We start from the raw sequence: 20,704 nt of genomic DNA, 5'->3' as shown, positions 1-20,704 counted from the left end.
TAGGCTAGTGCTATGCTAGCTTTGTCCAAGGGAGCCTCGAGATCGTTGAGCTCCATTATGCAGCTGCAGGAGGAAGACGAGCGGTAGATGGGGTGGCAGCAGCGCCCTCTGGGAGCTCATTAGGGCTTTTTACAGGGAACATGAACAGAGAGAATGCAGATTAGTGTTAGCTCGTAGAAGGGGAGGGGAAACGAGCCGGAGTACAGGAGAGGGGACAGGCCGAGACGGACATAAAGGGGGTTAAAGTGCCGATACGGGGCAGGGCGGCATCACAGGCACCGCGCTCCTGCCGCCCTTCTCCCGTGACCAATTAGGGACCGAGTCGGGCGGCTCCCGCTGCTGTCCCGCATACGCCACGTACAAATGTAGCCTCTTGTCCTGTGGCCATGGAGACAACACACCGCGTTGAACAGCTGTGCAGCTGTCTGAGCCACAAATACACACACACGCGCCCGCACACAAACACACGTCCGGGCGGCTTCGCCTCGCCTGGTTCCATCCCCCGAGCGCTGCGGCTGTTCGTGGGGCGTCTGCGCCTTTTAACAAACACATGGGGAGCGTTCATAAAGACGCGCACGTCAAAATCCACCACACGAGGGCGTACTTGACGTGCGTAAAAAAAAAAAAGAAAGCTCAGGGATAGTGAGTTGTTAATTTGCAAGGCATGCGCGACGTCATGACTTGAATCAATGAATGTGATAAGGTCAGTCTAGTCAATTATTTATATAGGATTTTTTTTTCCCCCGTGAGAAAATAGTCACCATAATGTAATTTCTTCTTTTTTTTCTTTTTTCCCCCCTATAATTGATGCTTCAGTACAGGGATTGTGTAGGGAAGTGGCGCTTATCAAACCTATAACTGGGCAAAAGTCACATAGCAGTTTAGCACCGGACCAGCATGAAAAGTTAATTAATGATTTCATTAAAATGATGTTAATTTGTCATCCCCCCCACCCATCCATCACCACTTCCCGTGCACTGATGTCACAGGCTGTTGAAGAATTAAACAATGTCAATTTATTTTAAATGAAAAAAAAAACTTAATTAAAACTTAAATGTTCAGCTGTGTCAATTTTTTTTTTGATGTTTTACAAGTTTTTATTTCAACGTTACAGCAAAAATACACATTTCTTCTACGTCATTTGCTTTTCTATATGGCAATGGCTTTATGTGTCTTGCCTAAACAAAAAACAAAAGAAAAGGCAGTTTCTGACGTCTCCGGAATCCAGTCAGTGCAGACGTGGCAGTGGCCAGCAGAGGGCATTATTGCTCCAGCCCGGAGAAACCTTCCTGCAGATGTCCTCCTCTCGCTTTGCCCTCCCTCCCAAACGAGTTGCTTGAATACATTTTCCCTTTTTTTCTTCCTTTTTCAAAAAACACAGCGAATCTTCTGATTCATCACATTCTCCCTGCGTCTACGTGCACAGTACTTTCCAGTCAGTTATTTTTTTCTTTATCCCAACCTTTGTGGTATGTCTTTCAGACTGGGATTGCAGACTCGGCACTGCGGCTTGCAACACTTACTTTTCACATTTTGCGGTTATAGAATGTTCCACGTATTTTTATTTATTTATTTATTTTTTTGGCTCAATCCCCCTCGTATGTCACTGTGACCCCAGGCCGTCTTTGCCTATTGTTACGTGCCAGGTTTCTCCTTTTTAGCACGTGACTGTTTTTCTCTTATCATATTATTATAGGAATGAGAATTGGTGTGTCAGTGCGGTGTAGATTTGGGACTTGACTGCAGTATACTTGAGCACTGATGTTATATTAGTGACATATCACCACTTTTTTTTCTTAGTTTCTCTACTTTTCTTTATGTTAAGCATTGGAGAACTTCAAACAGACAATGCAATCTTCATGTAAAAAAAAAAATTGCCTTTTGAATATGCAAATCAGTTGTTGAATAGTCTTACAAAGCAAGAAGATGCAACGCAACTGCGGAATTTTTTAGAACGGTATTGAACTTTTCTGCCTTGTTGTCTAAAATATGGAACGTATTATCTGCCATTAATATGCCGTCATATGTGACCAAGAATAGAAAAAGAATACATTTCACGAAGCGTTGATTGGAAGTAGAGGCACCAGTTTATTTGTTTGTTTTTTTCTGAATTTCACGCAGTTTTATCTCTATGAGCGCCAATGCTAAAGTATTGCTTACAGCCACTCCGTTACAATGACCGTAAGCATTGCAACACAAACAGTGAGCGGGACTGGGGACTTTTTGGTGACCTTAAACTTAGCATGAGGTGTAACAGGAATAGTAAGAGCCGAGTCTATTTCTTGATTTTGTGGTTGCCAGCCTTGCCTCCTCAGACCCAGGAAGCTGTAGCCAGTCTCGGTCATCCTCGGCAGCGGGCTGGACAGGCGTAGCTGGCAGGCTGAAGGCCAAAAATGAAAGGCTGCTGGGTTGATGGCTGCAAGGATTAGGCTGGCAGCGCGGGAGGCAGCCTAGCTTGTTGGGTGGCTGCAGCGACTGCTGGTGCGGTTGCCTGTTAGTGTGCAGCCCAATCTGACTGTGTCCACATGGCAGTGTTGACAGAGATCAAGGACGCGCTACAGATGCCTCTCTCTCCAAGCATTATAAACATAGCTGTGGAAAAATGGAGGGACTGACTCACCAATCTCAACCAGCAAAATTATGGCAATTTAGTGTGGCTCCGCATTTTGGCAGGGCTACATAGTTAAAAAAAAAATTAAAAAAATGTTAAAGTTTAACAGTTGCTTTGCTTACAAAATCACAATCAGCTCTAACCTAGTTTTGAAACAAATTAAAATATTACCTTTAATCTGATTTACACCCTTGGTCTGTTTTGTTGCAGCTGCCAAAAAGTTGAATCTGTTTGGCAGAGACATGCATTGTGGAAACGCTGTATATTTAAAAAAAAATAAGTTAGAGGCAATATGGATACGTGTGAAATTCTGCAGCCCAACACAGCGAATGGAAATTTGCTAACTGAAATCTTTGTTGTCTTTCCTTCACAGACCGCTTCACAGTGTACAGCGCTAAGAAGCTCAGACAAGCCTGGAATAAGTAAGTCAAGGATTCAGATATATATATTTTAGGATTTGCATACATCCCCCCGTGTTGTCCCCATGTGTTTGGAGTCAACAGATGCTCACAGTGTGCTGCACGGCAGGATAAAGGATGTGGTGGCTTGGCGCTTTACCCGCCCAGATGTGTGCCCCCTCTTGGCCCCCGAGGCACTCGTCCTTGAGTGGCGCTCGCACTAGCGACGTCTCTTTTCCACTGGGGAATCTGAAAGCAGCAGCAACGCGCTGGAGATTAGTGTAAAAAAAACAAACAAAAAAAAAAACCCAGCTGTTTTAATCTGCTGGAATCACAAAGTATAGCTGCTTCAGCGATCGAGTCCCCTCCGCTAGCCGAAGCGCGCGGCTAATACCTGGCTTCCTCCTGTGATTCTTCATAATTACAAAGGTTACCGGTGTCCCTAATCCTGGCAGAATCTCCCAGGAATCTGCTGAGCTTGTATTCTCGCCCCCCCCCTCCAAAGAATCAAATACACCACATAATTACTGACCTTGGCGTGCCAGGAATCTCACCCCTGTCGGAATCAGCATGGTCAAGGTCATGAGGAGTGGTGCCTTCCATTCCATTTGAGTTTTGATTATGTTTTGGGGGTTTAACAATAGAACAAACTTCCATTTTCTTTTGGAGACGGACATCCCGGTTTCCATGCCAAACTAGTTTTTGCAATGTCAGTTAGAGGGACAGTTTACCACAAAATCCAACATAATATTTCTCCTCTGACCTGTTATACTCAGTGTGTTTTCTGTGTGATGTTTTGACTGTTGGATATTGTAAATTTAAAAAAAGAAAAAAAAAAAAAAAAAAAAAAGGCTCTCCCTCCCAGCTGTCCCTCTGCTGCACTTCTGCTTCTGTCCGGGAGGAAATCAAAAATGGGAAGGAAAAAAAAAAAAGTGTGGTGGAATGTTAATGACCATCACTTCCCCTCCGCTGCCTTTTATCCACAGCCAGGGAGCGATGTGGCTGATATGAACTTAAACACCCACTTGGTTTCAGCCCCTCAGTGTTGGCTCGCCCTCTGTTGCTCTCTTGTATCGACTCCGGCCTCCTCATTTCCTCCCCTCAGCTGGGAAAATGTCAATAGTGGATGACTATCATAGCTTCGAGGTTCCAGGTTATTTTCTTTCACGGCTATCACAGGATGAGCTTTTTAAGAGTATCGCTATTTACTTTGCGCATTATAAAATATGCCTTACTTTGTACAACTCTATCGTGCCAGAAGCTTGAGAGGTCGGACTGTTCAGCAAATCCGTTCTCAGCACGCAACAGTGCACACATATTCTGTTTGGTAAACACGGCAATTTCATAGTTTGGCTTGTCTTGGTTACACGATTTCCTTCTCAGTCTGGAACTGATATACTTGAACTTATTAGCAAAGCGAGTTCAAATTGTATTTATATATATGTGTATATATATATATATGTATATATGTATATATGTATATATATATATATATATATATATACATATATATATATACACACACACACACACACACACACACACATATTTATATATATATATATATATATATACGTGTATATACACTGTATATATGTATATATATATATATATATATATTAATATCTACACATATATAGTATATATGTATATATATATGTGTGTGTGTGTGTGTGTGTGTGTGTGTGTGTGTAGACTCATACATCTGTCTGAACACGCACACACGTGTAAGCTCAGGTTTGTTCTAAGATTCACCAGGTCGACCTTCATGTTCCACCCGACCCCACACCTCCTCACAGCTTGCTTGCTAAGGCCTGTTGGCCACTTACACATCCATGTTGAACTTTTTCAACACCCTCATCGCCGGATGACTCCGTCATGCAGAAGCTTTCATCAGATGCCCTCCCCCCTCGCCCCCCCAACTCCAAAAAAAAAGAAAAAAAAAGAAAAGAAAACATGGAGATTTCAGTTCCAAAACAGTGGCTGGTGGGCTCCTGCTCCCGACAAAGGCTTTGCTCGATGGGTCGCGGCAGCCGCGCCCTCTCTACCGCCTCCAGCTGGCGTTCGCTGTGGTTTCCGCTAGAACGCCACAAAAAAAAGCATCGCGCCGCGCACCTCTGAAGGAGGAATGTTCCTCCGCGTCGTCACCTGGATCTGCGATGTGATGGTTCGCGGAGATGTTATCAATGTGACTGCGTAAAGCGCGATTATTCACTCACCTCGGCTTGACAGCAGTAGCAGGAAGGAATGCGCAACTGCGCCGCCCTCCTGTAAAAATTAAAAAAATAAAAAATAAAAAAAAGCAAAGGGCCAGTGAGCTCACAAGCCAGGTGGCTTGACGCACATCTGTTCCTGCAGAGAGCTTAAGTCAAACTACATTCGGCAACACGCTGCCCCAGCTGATTTGCTTTTTTGGGGAGGGGATTTACTGAAGGATTTCATTTCAACCTATTTGGAGAAAATCATGCAAACTTTCAAAAACGTTCAAGACTTGCGAATCGCTTTAGCTCAGCAGGATGAATTGGGCGGAAAAAAATCTAATCAGACGCTTTCTTTGCCTCTCTTGTCTTGTATGTAGTCACTGAAGACAATCTGTTCTGGGATCACTGGGTTGGTGTTTTGCAGTTGCAAGTTCAGCTCTTATTCCCCCAGAAATGTCTTGTTTATCCATTTTCATTTTTAAAAGGTCACTTTTGATGGAAAACAGATGGCGGGCTGCCTTTTGCGTTGCATTATTATTATTTTTTTGATGGGTTGTGGGTGAGGGGTGGGCGGCGGGGGAGGGGGGGCTTTATAGCATGCCATTGTTGCAGGAGATCATGAAACTATGCAAAAACAAACCTGTTCTGCTTTATCATGACTTTATGTTACCCAGAGGTCCAAAGTTAAACCGGGACATATAATTTTTGTTAAAACAACAGCGGCTCTTAGGGGGCCTTTATTAAAAAACATTTCCTGGAAGCCTTCCACTGCTGCAGGGTAAATCTGACATCTGGTATAAGAGTTTAACTTCACTGAAACACGAACGTCGAGCGATGTTCAGGTTTTTTGAACTGTAGCCGTTATAACCTGAACCCTGACAACAGTTTGGATTTAAGTCAAGGAACCGCGGCTCCGTCTGAGCTGCAGTAGTTTTTCTTTCTTTTCTTTTTTTAACATGTGCGGAAAGTCATTTCACACATTCGCTCGAGTTCACCTTCAATACAGCGGCGACTGAAGCCGCCATTCCCCTTTCTGCCAGCAGGGGAAGCGAATCCCAGGAAGACGCTTCGAATTAATTCCCACCCCCCCAGTGAAACACATGCGTGATGAGAGATTCCACAGTCGCCTCGAGTGGCTGGGAGGTACTGTGACGTCAGGACTTTATCTATCCGTAAGCTGGCGCGCTTAATGTGGTGCCAGGTGAAACACAAAGAGCAAAGTGCTGCGGGTGAGCAGTTTTGTGCAGGGAGATGGCCTCACCTCTCTGTGAACTCTGCCTTTCACCAAGGAAGCTATACCAGGAGTATCTAGAAACATCTATAGTCTGATATCTGGGGGGAGGGGAGGTGTACACTGAGGGCTCGAAGGCATTTGTAACACATTATGATTCCACACATATTGCTTTCCCTCCCTTGCATGCCTTATTATCGTGCAGTCTTAAAGATCTCACCGTGGCCGGCTCTTCAGGTTTTCTTCGCTCAATCCAGATATTATTTTAAAGTTCTGCTTGAAGCTGTGCTTTTTTTTCCCCCGCGCTATGTCTTAGAAGACGGATCAGTCAGACTGTAATAAGACAGTGATTGGCCTTTCAAACGAAAGGAAAAGCGCCGACGTGCTGGTAGCTGCTTTTGTCTCTGTCGCAGTATTGTAGCTGAAACAGAATATCTCAATACCTCAGAATATCACAATAAATACACTGTGTGTATAATTAGCTACAAATGGCACAGTAGGTGGACACACTCGAGGTCTATGGGACCTAAAAAAACAAAAAAATAAATACATCCAGTGCATTGCTGCATTTTGCCATCCACTGTCGTTAGGTAACAGACTCACATTGAGAAAACTTTATTGATCCCAATACGGGCAGTTCATTAGCAGCTCACCTCAGCTGACAGCTTCACCATTCTCACATTCACATGTTCTGGTATGCTAATATGAGCAGGCCTTCCTTTGCTGGCTTGACAGAGGTGAGATGAGATATCGATTATTAATGTGTGTCCCCCCCCGCCCCCCCGCCGTTTAACCGTTTTAAAGCAGACATAAGACAAACACGCCCACATGTTTCACGGCCGCCTGTCCCGCCAATGTGTTTTTCCATCATAGGCGCCCCGTCTTTCCAACATCCCCCGCCTCACCGCCCCCCCCCCACCTCTCCTTTCCTGCTGTTCGCGCGTTCCCGATTCGCCCAGACTCGAAATTATTATTTCCACCATTAATTTCCAAATGAAAGACCTACTCGGGCCTTTAAAGACCACATAATTAATCCAGTAATGTGAGAGGTGGTTTCCATGAGCGCGCAGCGAGCGGCACACGAGACGGGCTGGTGGGGGTGTGTGTGGGGTGGGGGGGGAGGGTAGTGGGGGGAGGGCGCGGGCTCCTCTCTTTAAACTTTGCAGTGGAGAGACGCAGCGCCGAGCCAGAGAGGCCCTGATGGACTTCATTAACTTTATCTCAGCCTCTTTTGCTGAGTGGCGTTGATGAGATGAACTGAGATTTATCCCTCCCGCACAACCCCCACCCCCACCACCCCGACTCCGCGCCGATAAGTCGAGTCGAGATCCCCATTGCGAGCCCTGGGAGTGGCTGTCAGACTGCCTGACTGGAGAGTCGACCATGAGAAGGCGGCGGAACATGAGAGGAGTTTGAGCAGCGAGCAGCCGGCCGGCGGAGCGGCTTCTGAAACCGCTGCGCCATGTTTATTTAATGGCGCGGACGCCTCATTACTGCCTGGATTTGTTGCTCTCGGTTTACTTTACATCTCTCCGCCCACTGGCAGCGCTGTCAGTGGCGGCAGCGCCGAGGTTCAGGAGTTCAGCCGCTCGCAACTCTGGATTCACGAAGAACTTTTGCGCTGATGTTTCGCGCGTGCCGCCACCGCCATCTTGGATGCTGGCGCTTAGCCGTCGCTCTCGCGCTGCTCGCGGTGACACAGTCGCCTGAGGTTGAGGCAGGCAGAGGGGAGAGGGAGGTCTTCGCAGGTCTAAAGCAGCGGCTTCCTCTTATGAGTCTTATGAGTCAGCAGAGATTTCAGCTTCATTAACTGGCTTGTTGCCTTTGTGGTGGGTATCTCAGCGGACTGGAGAAAAATGTTTTCTCTGTGAGGGGTCATGAAAGTCCAGGCAGGCCAAGCTGTTCATGGCTGGACGGAGAAATTTCACACTTTATACAATGACTTCATAGGTCGAGGTATATACATAAATACACTGCACATATATATGTATGTATATGTATATATATATACATATATACATATACATATACATATATATATATATACATACATGTGTATACATATATATATATATATATATATATATATATATATATATATATATACATACATGAATAACTTGCTGTGATCACTCGGTCTGATCATATATGTGTGTGTGTGTGTGTGTGTGTGTGTGTGTCAGGTTGGGCTACGTGGACCACGCTGAGGAGTTGGCCTCCAGGTTCCTCCAGTGCTTCCCAAAGAACAGGCTGTCGGCCCAGGCAGCACTGAACCACGAATACTTCAGCAACCTTCCTCCACGGCTCTGGGAGCTGCAGGACAGTACGTACGCACCACGCAAACCGCCACTCGCACACACACGCACACGCACGCGCACGTGCACGTGCACGTGCACGTGCGGCCAAGCGGTGGTCGGTCACCCTTTACTTTTTTTTTTTTCTTCCGACTGTTTTGCTTCATGGGCAAAAACAAAAATGACACCGAGATGTATATATGCTACATACACCCAATATACCCAGGACCACATCTCTGTAACGGGACCTTCTAATTAACAATACAATACAATATATGTACAATGTACGATCAACTTTATTGTCCCGCTCAGGGAAATTTGTCGCCGTAAATGCCTTGAAAGCCACAGTGACGACAAGCAATGCATCACCAGCCAAACCATCCCGACAACATTTCCATCAGAGTATTGCACATATTACCGATAACACTTGCATACACCAACCATACATCACACATGCTAACAAGATCCTCAAGCGACAATGTTTAAGAATTAATTCTGTGAACAGTTGAGTTTACAGTGAGGAACTCTATGTGGTCTGCCTGAGGGCAGGAGCTCATGTTCTAAATGAAGAACATAGGATGGGTCAGTGACTATCCTCTGGGCTGGCCTAAGAACAGTTTGCTTATAAATAGACTGCGAGGTCTGGAAATCGCTTCCTCCAAATCACCTGCAAGGCCGTGTGCACAAAGCAAGTGGGTTTAGTTTTTCCACACTTCACCACGTCACAAAGCGAACAGCGCACGTGCCGCACTGTATCGCGTCGGAAGCCGTCGCGCTCTCTTTCTCGGCAGAGATCTGTGTAATCACAGAGTTGCAGGAGTGGCTCGAACAGACGTGACGTCAGGGCTTTAGCTGCTTATAGCAGAGCGGCTGTCATGCTAAGTTTGAAGCCAGGTGAAATACAAAGAGAGAGCGCCTGGTGAGTGAGCGGCTTGTGCGGAGAGATGGTCTCACCTCTGTGTGAACTTGTATCTCTGCTTTGCACCGAGAAATCTCCGTGAGTTATTTTCCCTCCGCTGTTCGGCCCCACAGGTTAAAGAAGGGAGCCTTGAACACAGATTAGATAACACGCCACACCTGGATACACACCTGGAGACATTTTTATTTCGCGTGTGTGTTTTCATCAAATCTGAACCACATTTTGGGCAAGCTATGAAATTAGCTTTAGAAAATTAGCCTAAAAATACATATTTTTAAGGAAGCCTGGTGTGGACAATACAGCTGCCTGACAGCACGTTTGGTAATTAGGGTTTGCTCGCGTCCTCAAATGAACCAACAAGGTATCTAGGTTTGGCTGCGCAGGTCACTATAGTTCACTGGCAAGCTCAGGAGGGGGTGGGAGTGTGAAAGACGTTGCAATCTGAAATGCAACCACTTAATGTCTCTGTTTCTTCCTCAAAATCTACAAAAAGGAATAAAACAGGAAACACTAAAACAACCTCGGTCTGGGTGGGGTCTAGTCGAGACTACATCACTAGCTGGAGGGTCACGTGTGTAACATAAGAAGAACAGGGCAATGTACACTTTGATCGGTGCGTTCGTGGTTCCCTTCAATGTAATAAACTGAGGTCGCCCACAAAGTGCGAAGCAAATTATTCACACTTCTTTTCGCTTTTTCAACCTAAAAACTCTGATTATCTTGAAACGTGACCCTCCTCCACCTTCGTCTTCTCTCTCCCTCCCTCCCTTCCAATCTGTTGTCACTCTATCCATCTTTGTGGGGTTTTTTTTTCTTCTCTTTTTGTGTTTCTTCTTCTTCCTCAGCTCCTCTTCATCGCACAGTATCTTTCTCATCTCTCTGCCTCGGTGCCTCAAACCAAAAGAGAGAGAGGGAGAGAGAGAGAGAGAGAGAGAGAGAGAGAGAGAGAGAGAGAGAGAGAGAGAAGGCAGCGTGCAGTGACCCGGGGTTGTTTTTGTTCGTGTGGAGAAATCCTGTCTTATTATGTGAGTGCCGTTGGGACAGTAAGCCCAGCTGGACCTCTGCTGGCTGGCCACAGCTCACTTAGAAATATTTTATTTTATTTCATTTATTTATTTATTTTTAAACTTCCTGACTTGTTGTTGGCCCAAAGCAACAGCACGCTGTGGCACTCTGTAAAGTAAGAGCTCCGGCTTTATAAAGAAAGAAACCGGGGCACCTCAAACACACGCGGCGTTTGAGTTTCCTACACACCTCCGATCTCGAGAAGCGTTTCATGAGTGGCTGTTGATTTCCCCCTCGTGCGCTTTTGCTGTAACGTGCGCAGGCTTCGGGCGCAGCTTTTGAGTTGCGTCGGAAAATCAATTACTCCTACAGAGTGGGGGCGGGGGGTGGGGGGGGCGGTTAGTGGGGGAGGTACTGCATGGAAACATGTCAAGCGATAACGGCAGATCCATATTATTCGACGGGCGGCGTTACGCCGTACACGTCCAATCCCATAAGCTGCTGTTCATTATCGGCACGAGGAGCCTTTTCAGCGGCGCCTGAACGCATCGCCGCCGCTGACATGGTGGTAATATTAATGGCGCAACTCCATTTTTAATTCCCTGTGATTATGATTTTTTATTCCCTCCCCCCCCCCCCCTCCCCCCCCTCCCTTTTACCCCCGCGTTATTAATCCCGTTATCAGCGCCCAGCAGGTTGTCATGTCTGAAAAGAATTAGAAAGCAGCGGTCACGAAAAAGAGAGGCAGCGGAGGGAAGAGAAGATTCCTCATTCTGAATTTTGTCAGCCTCTCCCTCTCTCTCTCTCCCTCTCTCTCTCTCTGTCGTTCTCTCGCTTGCCTTTATCTCTCCCTCTTTTTTTTTTGTGAGTCTCTCTTTTTCTGCACGCACATCTGAGCCACACACACGCGCACGCATGCACGGAGGCAAAGTGGCGGAGCTGCCGAGGGAAGAATGGAAATGAATTAAAACAGTCTCATAAAATGAGGACAGGAGTGGATAAACAGAGACGCGTCCCCAGCCTCCGTGTGTGTGCGTGCGTGCGCGTGCGCCCGTGCGTCGGTTTGCCGCTTGCACTTTGGTTTGGGGAAGGATGTGTCAAAATTATGCAAATGAGGAATGAATTTGAGATAAAGGACGGGCTAATTACTCCAGTCCTGAGTATTTGGCTCCATTTGGGCGGCAGCATGGTTAATCATGTTCTTCCAACAGGAAAAAAAAAAAGAAAGCACTGCAGCCAGTGGGACAGCACACTGTGCTCTATTGCTCCATTCCTTTTCAAATGGCATTGTCTTTTAGTATGAAGAAGGCCGCCGAAATAAAATATACACGCACATTTTTCTTTTGAAAATGCCATTAATTATTTTTGCGAGCGCCGGCGTGTTGAGGCTCGTGTTTGTCCCTCTGAGGGGGGAGACACCGCGCTTTGACTGGCCGACAGCGCGCTCAATTATCATGTGTGTTATGGATTTATCCAGACAATGGCCAGACAGATTACTTGGAACAATGGCAGAATTATTGAGACAATGGAGCTCCTTGGTTTAGCGTTGGTGTGCGGATTGGATTGTGACATTTTTTTTTTTTGATTTGATTTCGCTGAGACGGCGTGGGTGTCTGACAGCGCAGGAGCAAAGGACTCGGGAGAAATGATCTCTCTGTGGACAGTGATCTGGAGCAATATTTTCTCTTTTTTTTTTTTTTTCTTTCACTGGCAAAAGCTGCTGCCTTTACCTCTTAAAAGAAAAGAAGTTGGAAACACTGCAAGGGTTGATTCCACAATGCTTGAATCGCACTTTATAAGGCATTATAATACTTTCATGATAATGCTGTTAAACATGTGATCAATGTTCTTTATCACTTCATTATCACATATAAACATCAATTGAATGAAGCATAATAAATGGTGGATATGTAGCATTGTGTTATAAGATACTTCTATGGCAAAGTCACAGCAGATATGTATACGTATATATATGTTATAATAAATATATATAAGAATGCAATATTATGTATTTTCAGTATAGTATATTTTATATATATATATATATGTCCATAAATATAAACAGAACCAAAGCTATGTCTCCAGGTGGAACAAAAATAATTGCACCACAATCACTGACTGTCGTCTACGCCCCCCCCTTGGCTGGCTGACTGGCTGCGAAATTATATTTGTGTGCGTGAATCTGCTCCTCCTCCTCCCCCCCCCCCCACCTTTGAAACCGCGTGTCATTAAGCAAACAGCAGCCCCTCCGCTCCATGCCAAAGATAGCGTAGCCTGCTAAAGTTGTAGCCCGCATTAGAAGTACGGGAGAGGAAAACAATAGAAAACAGTTATGTAGTACGACATCCTCTCGCTTATTGGGTTATGCATAACGTCCACACAGTGGTGATTCCGCCATGACGCCCTCGTTTTTCATCCGTGTAGATTCAGTGCTCGCGAACATCAGAGGATGTGCAGGAAACCAGGTTGTTGTGGTCTTCTAACGTCTCGTGCACTGACGTCGCAGCGTTTCTCCTTTTGATCCGACAGAGGATACATTGCTTATGTAGTGGAGGCAATCCTTCAGGTTCAGTTTCGCTGATTTTGAAAAAGCAAACTCAGTGTTAAAGATCCGGACTGGAATTAACATGAAGTTCCTTTTTTAATGTAATGTGTTTCACTTTGTTTTTTTACAATTAGCTGGAATGATATGAATAAACAATAATAATAATATACAAAGTACAGTAGTCCTTTGAATGACAAAACAATCGCTCATTTCCAATCTCAAACAACTGTTTCACACACAAGATTAGAATCTGTAGAGAAAAGCAAAAATATTCCAAGTGCAGATAGCTCGCTTGAAATGAACCACACGCTGAGCCGCCTATCGTCCCATTACTTTTGGTCCCTTAAAAAGTTGGAGGCACACACACAAACTGTCGTTATTTCTACATGTTCATCCGATTTGGATGCAAATCCAATGCAATTAAAGCTGAAAGTCTGCAGTTGACACACATCTAGTTCCTTTCAAATCCACTGCGGTGGCGTATCGAGCCCAAAAAGCTCCGTTGTGTTCATGTTGCAATATTCATGGACCTGACTGTACATCATCGCGGCTCTCGCCTCCAGTGAGGCTCACTTTTGAGCAAACAGTGGTAACTGTGACATTCAGCAACGTAAAAACACATTTTCTTTCGGAGCAGAAAAAGCTTCCGCAACCCTCAAAAGAAAAGTGTTGAAGTAAACTTTCCAACTTTTTGAAGAGGCGCTCCGATCTTTCGCACGCCTCCCACCACCCTGTCAGCCTCTCCTCTCCGTCTAATCCGTTTGCATCTTTCCTCCCCGCAGTGTCTTCTATCTTCACTGTACCAAATGTCAAGCTGCAGACAGAGAGCGGGGACAGCATACAGGTGTGCGCGCGGCGGAACAGCCACGGGAAGGCGTCCTCCGGCAGCAAGCACTGACCTGAGGCGGCACCGGCGCACCCCTGGCTGACAGGTACGACGCTCATTAGCATGCACGGCGCGGACGGGGAGAGAGAAAAAAAAAAAAAGAGTCAGTCCTCTTCTAAAGTCGTTTGTGCTCGCTAAGCTAAATGTGCCATCAGTGGTTGAGAACGACTTGAAATAGTGTTCATGTCTTTATTGTGTCTCCACAGCGAGTTTGAGCCCGTGTGAGAAATACCCATCAATATTTTTTTTTTTTTATTGTTTTTGGGCGGGTTACTCAGTACCAATCTAAAGTTCATGCAGGAGGCCTATAATAACCTGACAAAATGTAATGGATGCAAACCATGACAGCCCACAAAACAACACACACACACACACACACACACACACACACACACACACACACACACACAAGTTCCACTTGGCAAAAAAAGTTATGATTTTTTTTTTTTTTTTTAACTGAATATTAGACAGCATGATCTTAAATACATTTTAGTGACCACTAGTGACATATTTTATATATATTTTTTAGCTTTTTGAAAAAGTATGAGACCATAAAATGTTGCCTTGAGGTAATCAGGGGGGTCTCGTGGCTTAATGAAGGGGGCCCGACCCCCCTGGAGCCCCCCTGTGTATCGCACACTGCGTCGGCTGCTTGACGCAAAAAAAAAAAAAAGAATTGCTGTTGAACACAGCCCTGCAACCTTTAATTGCATTTCGATGGAGCTGATGAAACCATGGTAGTCCAGCAACAACATGTCAAACTCTCTCATGAGCCTTTTTTAAACCAGGCACTAATTGATTGTGAAGTTTCTTTCTCTTCCTTCATTGTTTTGATGGAGTTTAACCCTATTTAACTGGACAGCAGTGTGGCTGTCATTGTAAAGATGCATCTCAATGCCCTTTTTGCTTGGAATCAGTCAGAACCAATGCATTTGGACCAACACGGCTTTGATTAGCTAACTACTCCAAAGACAGCCTTAAAGAAAAAGTCTGCTTTGTTTCTCTCTTAAGCTCGAGCAATAAAGGTTTTATTCAATCTTTGTCACACCGCCTCCCCCGCCCCCCGTCTACTTTAAAGGTGCTTCAGGAATCCAAGTCGTTATTCCGACTGCCTGTTAATGCATCCCGGCACGACGTAACAACCAAAAACGGGATGAGGAAGGGAGCAAAACTGAGTGTCTGGCCCCTCGCCTTGCTCTGTTGTCCACCACCACCCCCCCCTTCCCCCGACACTTATCTGCGTCCCACCAACCAGCGCAGCTTTTTTCTAAAACACTGACACCATGAGATCGGCGCTCTCCACAGAGAGGCAAAGAATGCAGCGAGAGATCAAGGGTTGGCTTTGAGTGGGGTAAGGAGGGTCCTATTCTTTGGAGGCGGGGGTCTTATTCACCGCTGAGATAAAGCTGCACTATTTGCATGTAATAAGAGGTGCAGAGGCCAGGCGCGGGAATAATGGTCGGCCTAATGATGGATTTGGGATTGTGAGGGCCAGCGCCGGGCAGGGCTGGGCTGGGCTGGGCTTGGGCCTCTGCACAAGCCAGTCGGCGCTGGATTATAATTGCTGACAGGTGCACGCCGTGCATCCCCAGACATCTTCCGCAACCTTCACCCAGTCAGTTTGGTTGAGGTTGGTGTTGGTTGGCGAGCAGGTCGCCGGGCTGTTCCTCCCTTCGGCAGAGTTGTTGCCACTCAGCAGCAGAGTTGGCAAGTTGACTGGTTTCGGTCGAGCGTGTCGGACTCTGTGTGTGTGTGTGTGTGTGTGTGTGTGTGTGTGTGTGTATCCTGGTTTGAAGGCTCGCAGTGTGTGTGTGTGTGTGCGTGTGTGTGTGTGTGTGGAGGGTGGAAGTCACCCCACTGAGAGAGCTGTGTCCTCTCAGCTGCTGCATTTACATTGAAATCAGCCTCTTTGTCCCCGCCGTCGTCCTAAAGCCTGACAGGCTGGAGGAGCCTCACTGATAGCAAGCAGCCTAATCCCTGCGCACATGTTCACATTAATACTCTGACAAATTACAGCAACACATGCACGCAGGGCCTTTTTTTTTTCCTCTCTCTCTCCTTTTTTTTTTTTTTTTTTTTGCAGTCCCCACCAAGCGTAACTCATGCGCCGCATTTAAATAACATTCCGACGTCAACTTGAGCTATTTGAAAATGGGGGACAACAAAATCAACCCACCACCCAAACTCACTGAGAGCTCCAGCACCGGAACTCAACTTTTCTTTTTTTTTACAGAATGCTTGCAATAGTCAACATAGTCTTTATAAGTTCTTGGCTATTAATAGGTTTGCAAATTTAAAAAATGTTATTCGAAACTGTTCAGAAGCTTTGTTTACCAATATAGTGAAATTTAAGTGATCCAAATCTACAATCCAATCTTTGATTTAACAGAAATCTCTTAGTTAGTTTGTGCACTTAGTTAGTTAGTTCATGGGGGGGAAATGAACATTTTTCTTTCTCCAAGTTTGAGAAACACTGCCCTAATGCCATGCAAGTCTATGGGGTCAAAAGTCAACTTTGTCCTAGAGACATGGGGCCACTTGCAGGTTCATCGGGATCCCTCAAGACACAGCCATGTCAAATTTGGGGCTTCTAGCATGAACAATTTTCTTCCTCCAAGGTGGGGCGTGACAGAGAAAGTTTGAGAACCACTGGCCTAATAGCATAACTGCCTAAGTCATTTTTTGGCCAAGTTGTTATATCTGAAAAAAAAAAATACCAGTGTGCTCGCTAAAAAAAGTGTTTTTTTTTCTTGTTTTACGAAAACGTTCATATATGTCCTATGCTATTCGGCTAATGATATTCAAACTCTGTGTTTACAAACTGTTCGTAAAACACATTTTTGTGATATTATTCTCTCACAAACTTTATCAAAATGACATTCCGTAATCAATTTGAGTTCCAGGCTCTTTCGAAGGTTCAGGGTTAAATATTGGCAGTGGCACAAGCGTATATATCACTGAACTCAGCACTTTAACGTCAAAGCCCGCTGACAGTGTTACAACAACACCAACCGGGGCAACCTAAACATCTGCCGCAAAACAAAAACAACAACAAAAAAAAACATCTTACTTCTTTAACTGGACGCGTAAAAGAAAAACCCTAAACATTCTGGGAAATGTTATTTTAATGTTACTTTGCCGTTCCGGTTACACCGGAGCTCAAAGCGGTGAAGTGGAGCAAGGTGGAGTCAGTGAGAGGAATAAAGGGAGGGATGGAAGCAAAAGCTTGCGGGAGCCCCAATGCCCCCCCCCCCCCCCCCCCCCCCACCTCCAGCCCGACCCTCCAACCCCACCCTCCCCTTTTTGTGCGGAGGCACCGCTGTATTATTTATAGGAGGTGGTGGACGCAGGGCCGCCTCAGATGGAATGGAGCAAAGGAGGCGAGCAGCAGCAGCACCCCCTCCCGCCCCTCCTGCCCCTCCCCACCCGCACCCGCACCCCCTCTCTTTTGTGGGTCTATTCCCAGTGGGCAGGCTTTGTGCCGGCTGGATGGCTGCCTTTGAGGATACCCGGGCAGCCATTGAGCTGAGAGTGAAGGCCGGGGCGTGACTCGGCCTCGCCGAGACACGGCAACACTACAGTAACACAATGTCTGTCACCGCCGCGGCCAGAGAGGAGAAGAAAAAGACAGAGCGAGAGAGACAGAGAGACAGAGAGAGAGAGAAAGAGGGAGGTTGGCGGTGGACAGGGGAAATAGTGGGAGTGTTTGATTTTGACAGGAAGGGGAGACACAAGAAGGGAGCGCGTTTTGTGTTTTTTTTTTTTTTTTTTTTTTTTTTTTTCCCCCTTTGGTGAGAGACGAGAAAATCAGAAAGAAATAGAAGAAATGAGTCTGAAGAAAAAGGAACGCGGCGGTGGCGAGGAGAAAGATGAGAATAAAGACGAGGGCGGCTGGGGGGGGGGGGGGGTGACTGGGGGGACAGGTCGTCTTTTACAGTGTAGCCGCGCGCTGCATTGATCTATGTTTATTCATGATTCTGCATTATTCACAAGATTAGCTGATGCAAGCCGCTGCCGAGGGGAGGCAACGGCTCGCCTCCGTCAATCCGCCCGGTGACCGCGCGGTTCAACTCGCCGTCCCCCACCAACACCCCCACCCGCTCCGACAACAAGTGGGAGACGGCCGCGCTGTCTCTGTCTCTGGGATTCAGCGCACCGCAGTGCTACCAGTGACGGGAATTCCGGCTCTTTTCAGACAACCGCTTCTTTTAAAAGATCCGACTCTTTTGGCTCCCAAGCGGCTCCTTAGATTTTTTTTTTTTTGCTGCTTAAATGATTTGATTACCAAATTACTTGCGAAAATAAATGGCTGATGTTCATGATAACACAAATATTAAATGTGTGTTAATTTTTCACACTCACCATGGAACACAATGCTGTGAAAATAAATATAAAAGACCTGAAGAAACACCCACCCTGATACAACTATGTACACATGAAACACATCAACGAAACATCACTACAGGATAAAAGCAAAAATTTGCAAAACAAGCAAATTTACGTGCAAGTGTTATATTAAGGTATTTATTATTCGCTTTGTCCCATTTCTATTATTTTTAATATATTCTAATTTCGCTATCGCACAACCTCTCCACTAAAACAGGTTCTAAACACGTCGTCGCCAACAAAAAAAAACGGCTCCTAATCAGGAGCTCTTACCACCGGTTCGTTCGCGAACGACTCATCGCTAAGTGCTACTCGAGGGCTGGAGTGCGCGAGGAGCCGGACGCTGCACGCCCGGGCTCGCTCGCTCGTTCGCAGTCGGGCGGCTTCAGCCGAGCAGTAAAACGTTTGATTCAATCGGGGAGCCGGAACGCAACATGAAAGACACGAAAATCGCCAGCCTGAGCGCTTCAGCGCGAAAACAAAAAAATTTAGTAGATGGCGTTTCAAAGAAAAATAGACAGGGGGGGGGGGGAGTCAGTCTGTTCCAAGTTGGCGTCCGGTGATGAACACGCAGGGCTGATGCCACGTCAGCTTCCATTCAGTGGATGGTTCCCTTCTATTCTCTGTCTGGATGAAGTCGATCTATTTCAGGAATTTTCTCCAAAATTCAATGGCGAACGTTGACCAGATTCGCATATCTTTCTGTTGGCAAACTTGTTTGTAGTTTAACGTTGTTCCAATGAGATACATTGATTCGGCTGTTGAAGCTTCATAACAGCTTCACACTCGCATTACTGAATCTTTAGTAAAAAAAAAAAAACAAACAAGGTGTCCGAAAAAGTGGTGTCCGGCGCCTCTTGCCGCCTTTCGCACAAAGCAGCAAGCAGCCTCGTCTGCAGGGTTCTAGAAGGTTCTCGCCGGTCCGCAGCGGGACACGGTGGCCCTGGAGCATCACTGTGTCGCTTTGAAGATAACAGCTGCAGGCAATGGCAGGCTTCAGTGTCCAGGATGGAGAGGTGCCAACTATTTATCGCACCATAGACACACACACACACACACACACACATATGCACACAATACAATGCACGCTAGCCTAAGGTATCGTCCTGGTGACCAACTTCAGAGGCGTGGAGACGTTTCTCTTGAAAGTGGAAGCAGCTGTTTGTCTCCTGGTGTGCTGCTACCTCAGTGCTGAAGCCGTCACTGTCCAAAACCAACAAAGTCAGCAGGACAGGAGACGTATATATATATATATATATATATATACATATATTTTTTTTAATATATATATATGTATATATGTGTGTGTGTGTGTGTGTGTGTGTGTGTGTGTGTGTGTGTGTGTGTGTGTGTGTTGGTTTTCATCTCTCTCGCACTATTTAGATACTGAAAACTCTAACGTACACAAAAATTATTGCATTTGTCAGTGTCAGTATTTTATTTTGAAAATTGCTTCAAAAATTTACCGCTGACAGATAGTATATAGTATAGTTATATTAGACAGGGTGATCTTAAAGTGACCATTATATGGTATATATATATATATATATACATATATACATGTGTGTACATTCTTTTCAGGGTTTTTTTTTGTATTGCTTTTTTTGGGCTCCGTAACAGGAAGAAATGCATTTGTGCCATCCACGAAACGACCTGTCAGAAATTTTCTTGTTTTTTTTCCCAGGCAGAGGACGAAGTGATTTAAAGCACATCCCTGCTATGAGCCGGAGGGGGGGAAATAGAGGGCGGTAGGGGAGGAGGAAGCATAACCAGAGGCATCGCCTTGAGAAACGGAGAGCCTTCAGTGAAATCAGCCACTTTCACTCTCCCACTGCCTCTTCCAACTTTACTTTACTACGGCGGCGGCGGCTGCCGCGGCCGCTGCCAGTAATGTGGGCTTTCATTTCGTCTCATCCTCGCGAGAAAAAAAAAAAAGAAAAAGAAAAGAAAAAAAGCCCAGTGGAAGGCTCTGGATGTTTCAGTAGCCGCTGGACGGAATTTGCTGGAGAGCGAGTACGTCTATAGACTCATCCCACCACCCCTGTTTACCTCATTTGCCATCCTGCCTTGAAGGACTTGCTGTTTGCACTGCAGACTCCCTCCCCGCGAAACACTGAACCGGCTCGCAGTTCGAGCGACGCTCGCCTGTCACGTTTTCTGTGAAGGGATATTTACGCTGCGCCTCTTTCAATATTAACTTTTTCAAAAGGCTGCGCGCTGCTCAGATT

At 45.9% G+C, this 20,704-nt stretch overlaps 1 protein-coding gene across 3 annotated transcripts in view; it reads left to right on the top strand.

Annotated features, from left to right (window-relative positions):
- Window positions 1–20,704, top strand: part of cdk14 (cyclin dependent kinase 14) — a 150,931-nt gene that overhangs the window by 97,252 nt on the left and 32,975 nt on the right. For all 3 annotated transcript variants that reach the window (XM_076041300.1, XM_076041302.1, XM_076041301.1), the window contains 3 exons: window positions 2,985–3,033; window positions 8,625–8,764; window positions 13,987–14,136. In XM_076041300.1, the coding sequence (XP_075897415.1) occupies window positions 2,985–3,033; window positions 8,625–8,764; window positions 13,987–14,102 (305 nt within the window). In that variant the 3' untranslated portion in view covers window positions 14,103–14,136. The remainder of the gene's footprint in view (window positions 1–2,984; window positions 3,034–8,624; window positions 8,765–13,986; window positions 14,137–20,704) is intronic.

This window comes from Nelusetta ayraudi, unplaced genomic scaffold (genome assembly GCF_046127955.1).
Source record: "Nelusetta ayraudi isolate G7.1 ecotype Tasmania unplaced genomic scaffold, CSIRO-AGI_Nayr_v1 ptg000063l, whole genome shotgun sequence".
NCBI lineage: Eukaryota > Metazoa > Chordata > Actinopteri > Tetraodontiformes > Monacanthidae > Nelusetta > Nelusetta ayraudi.
Note: the sequence above shows the minus strand (reverse complement) of the source record. Positions and strands in the feature narration are given on the sequence as shown.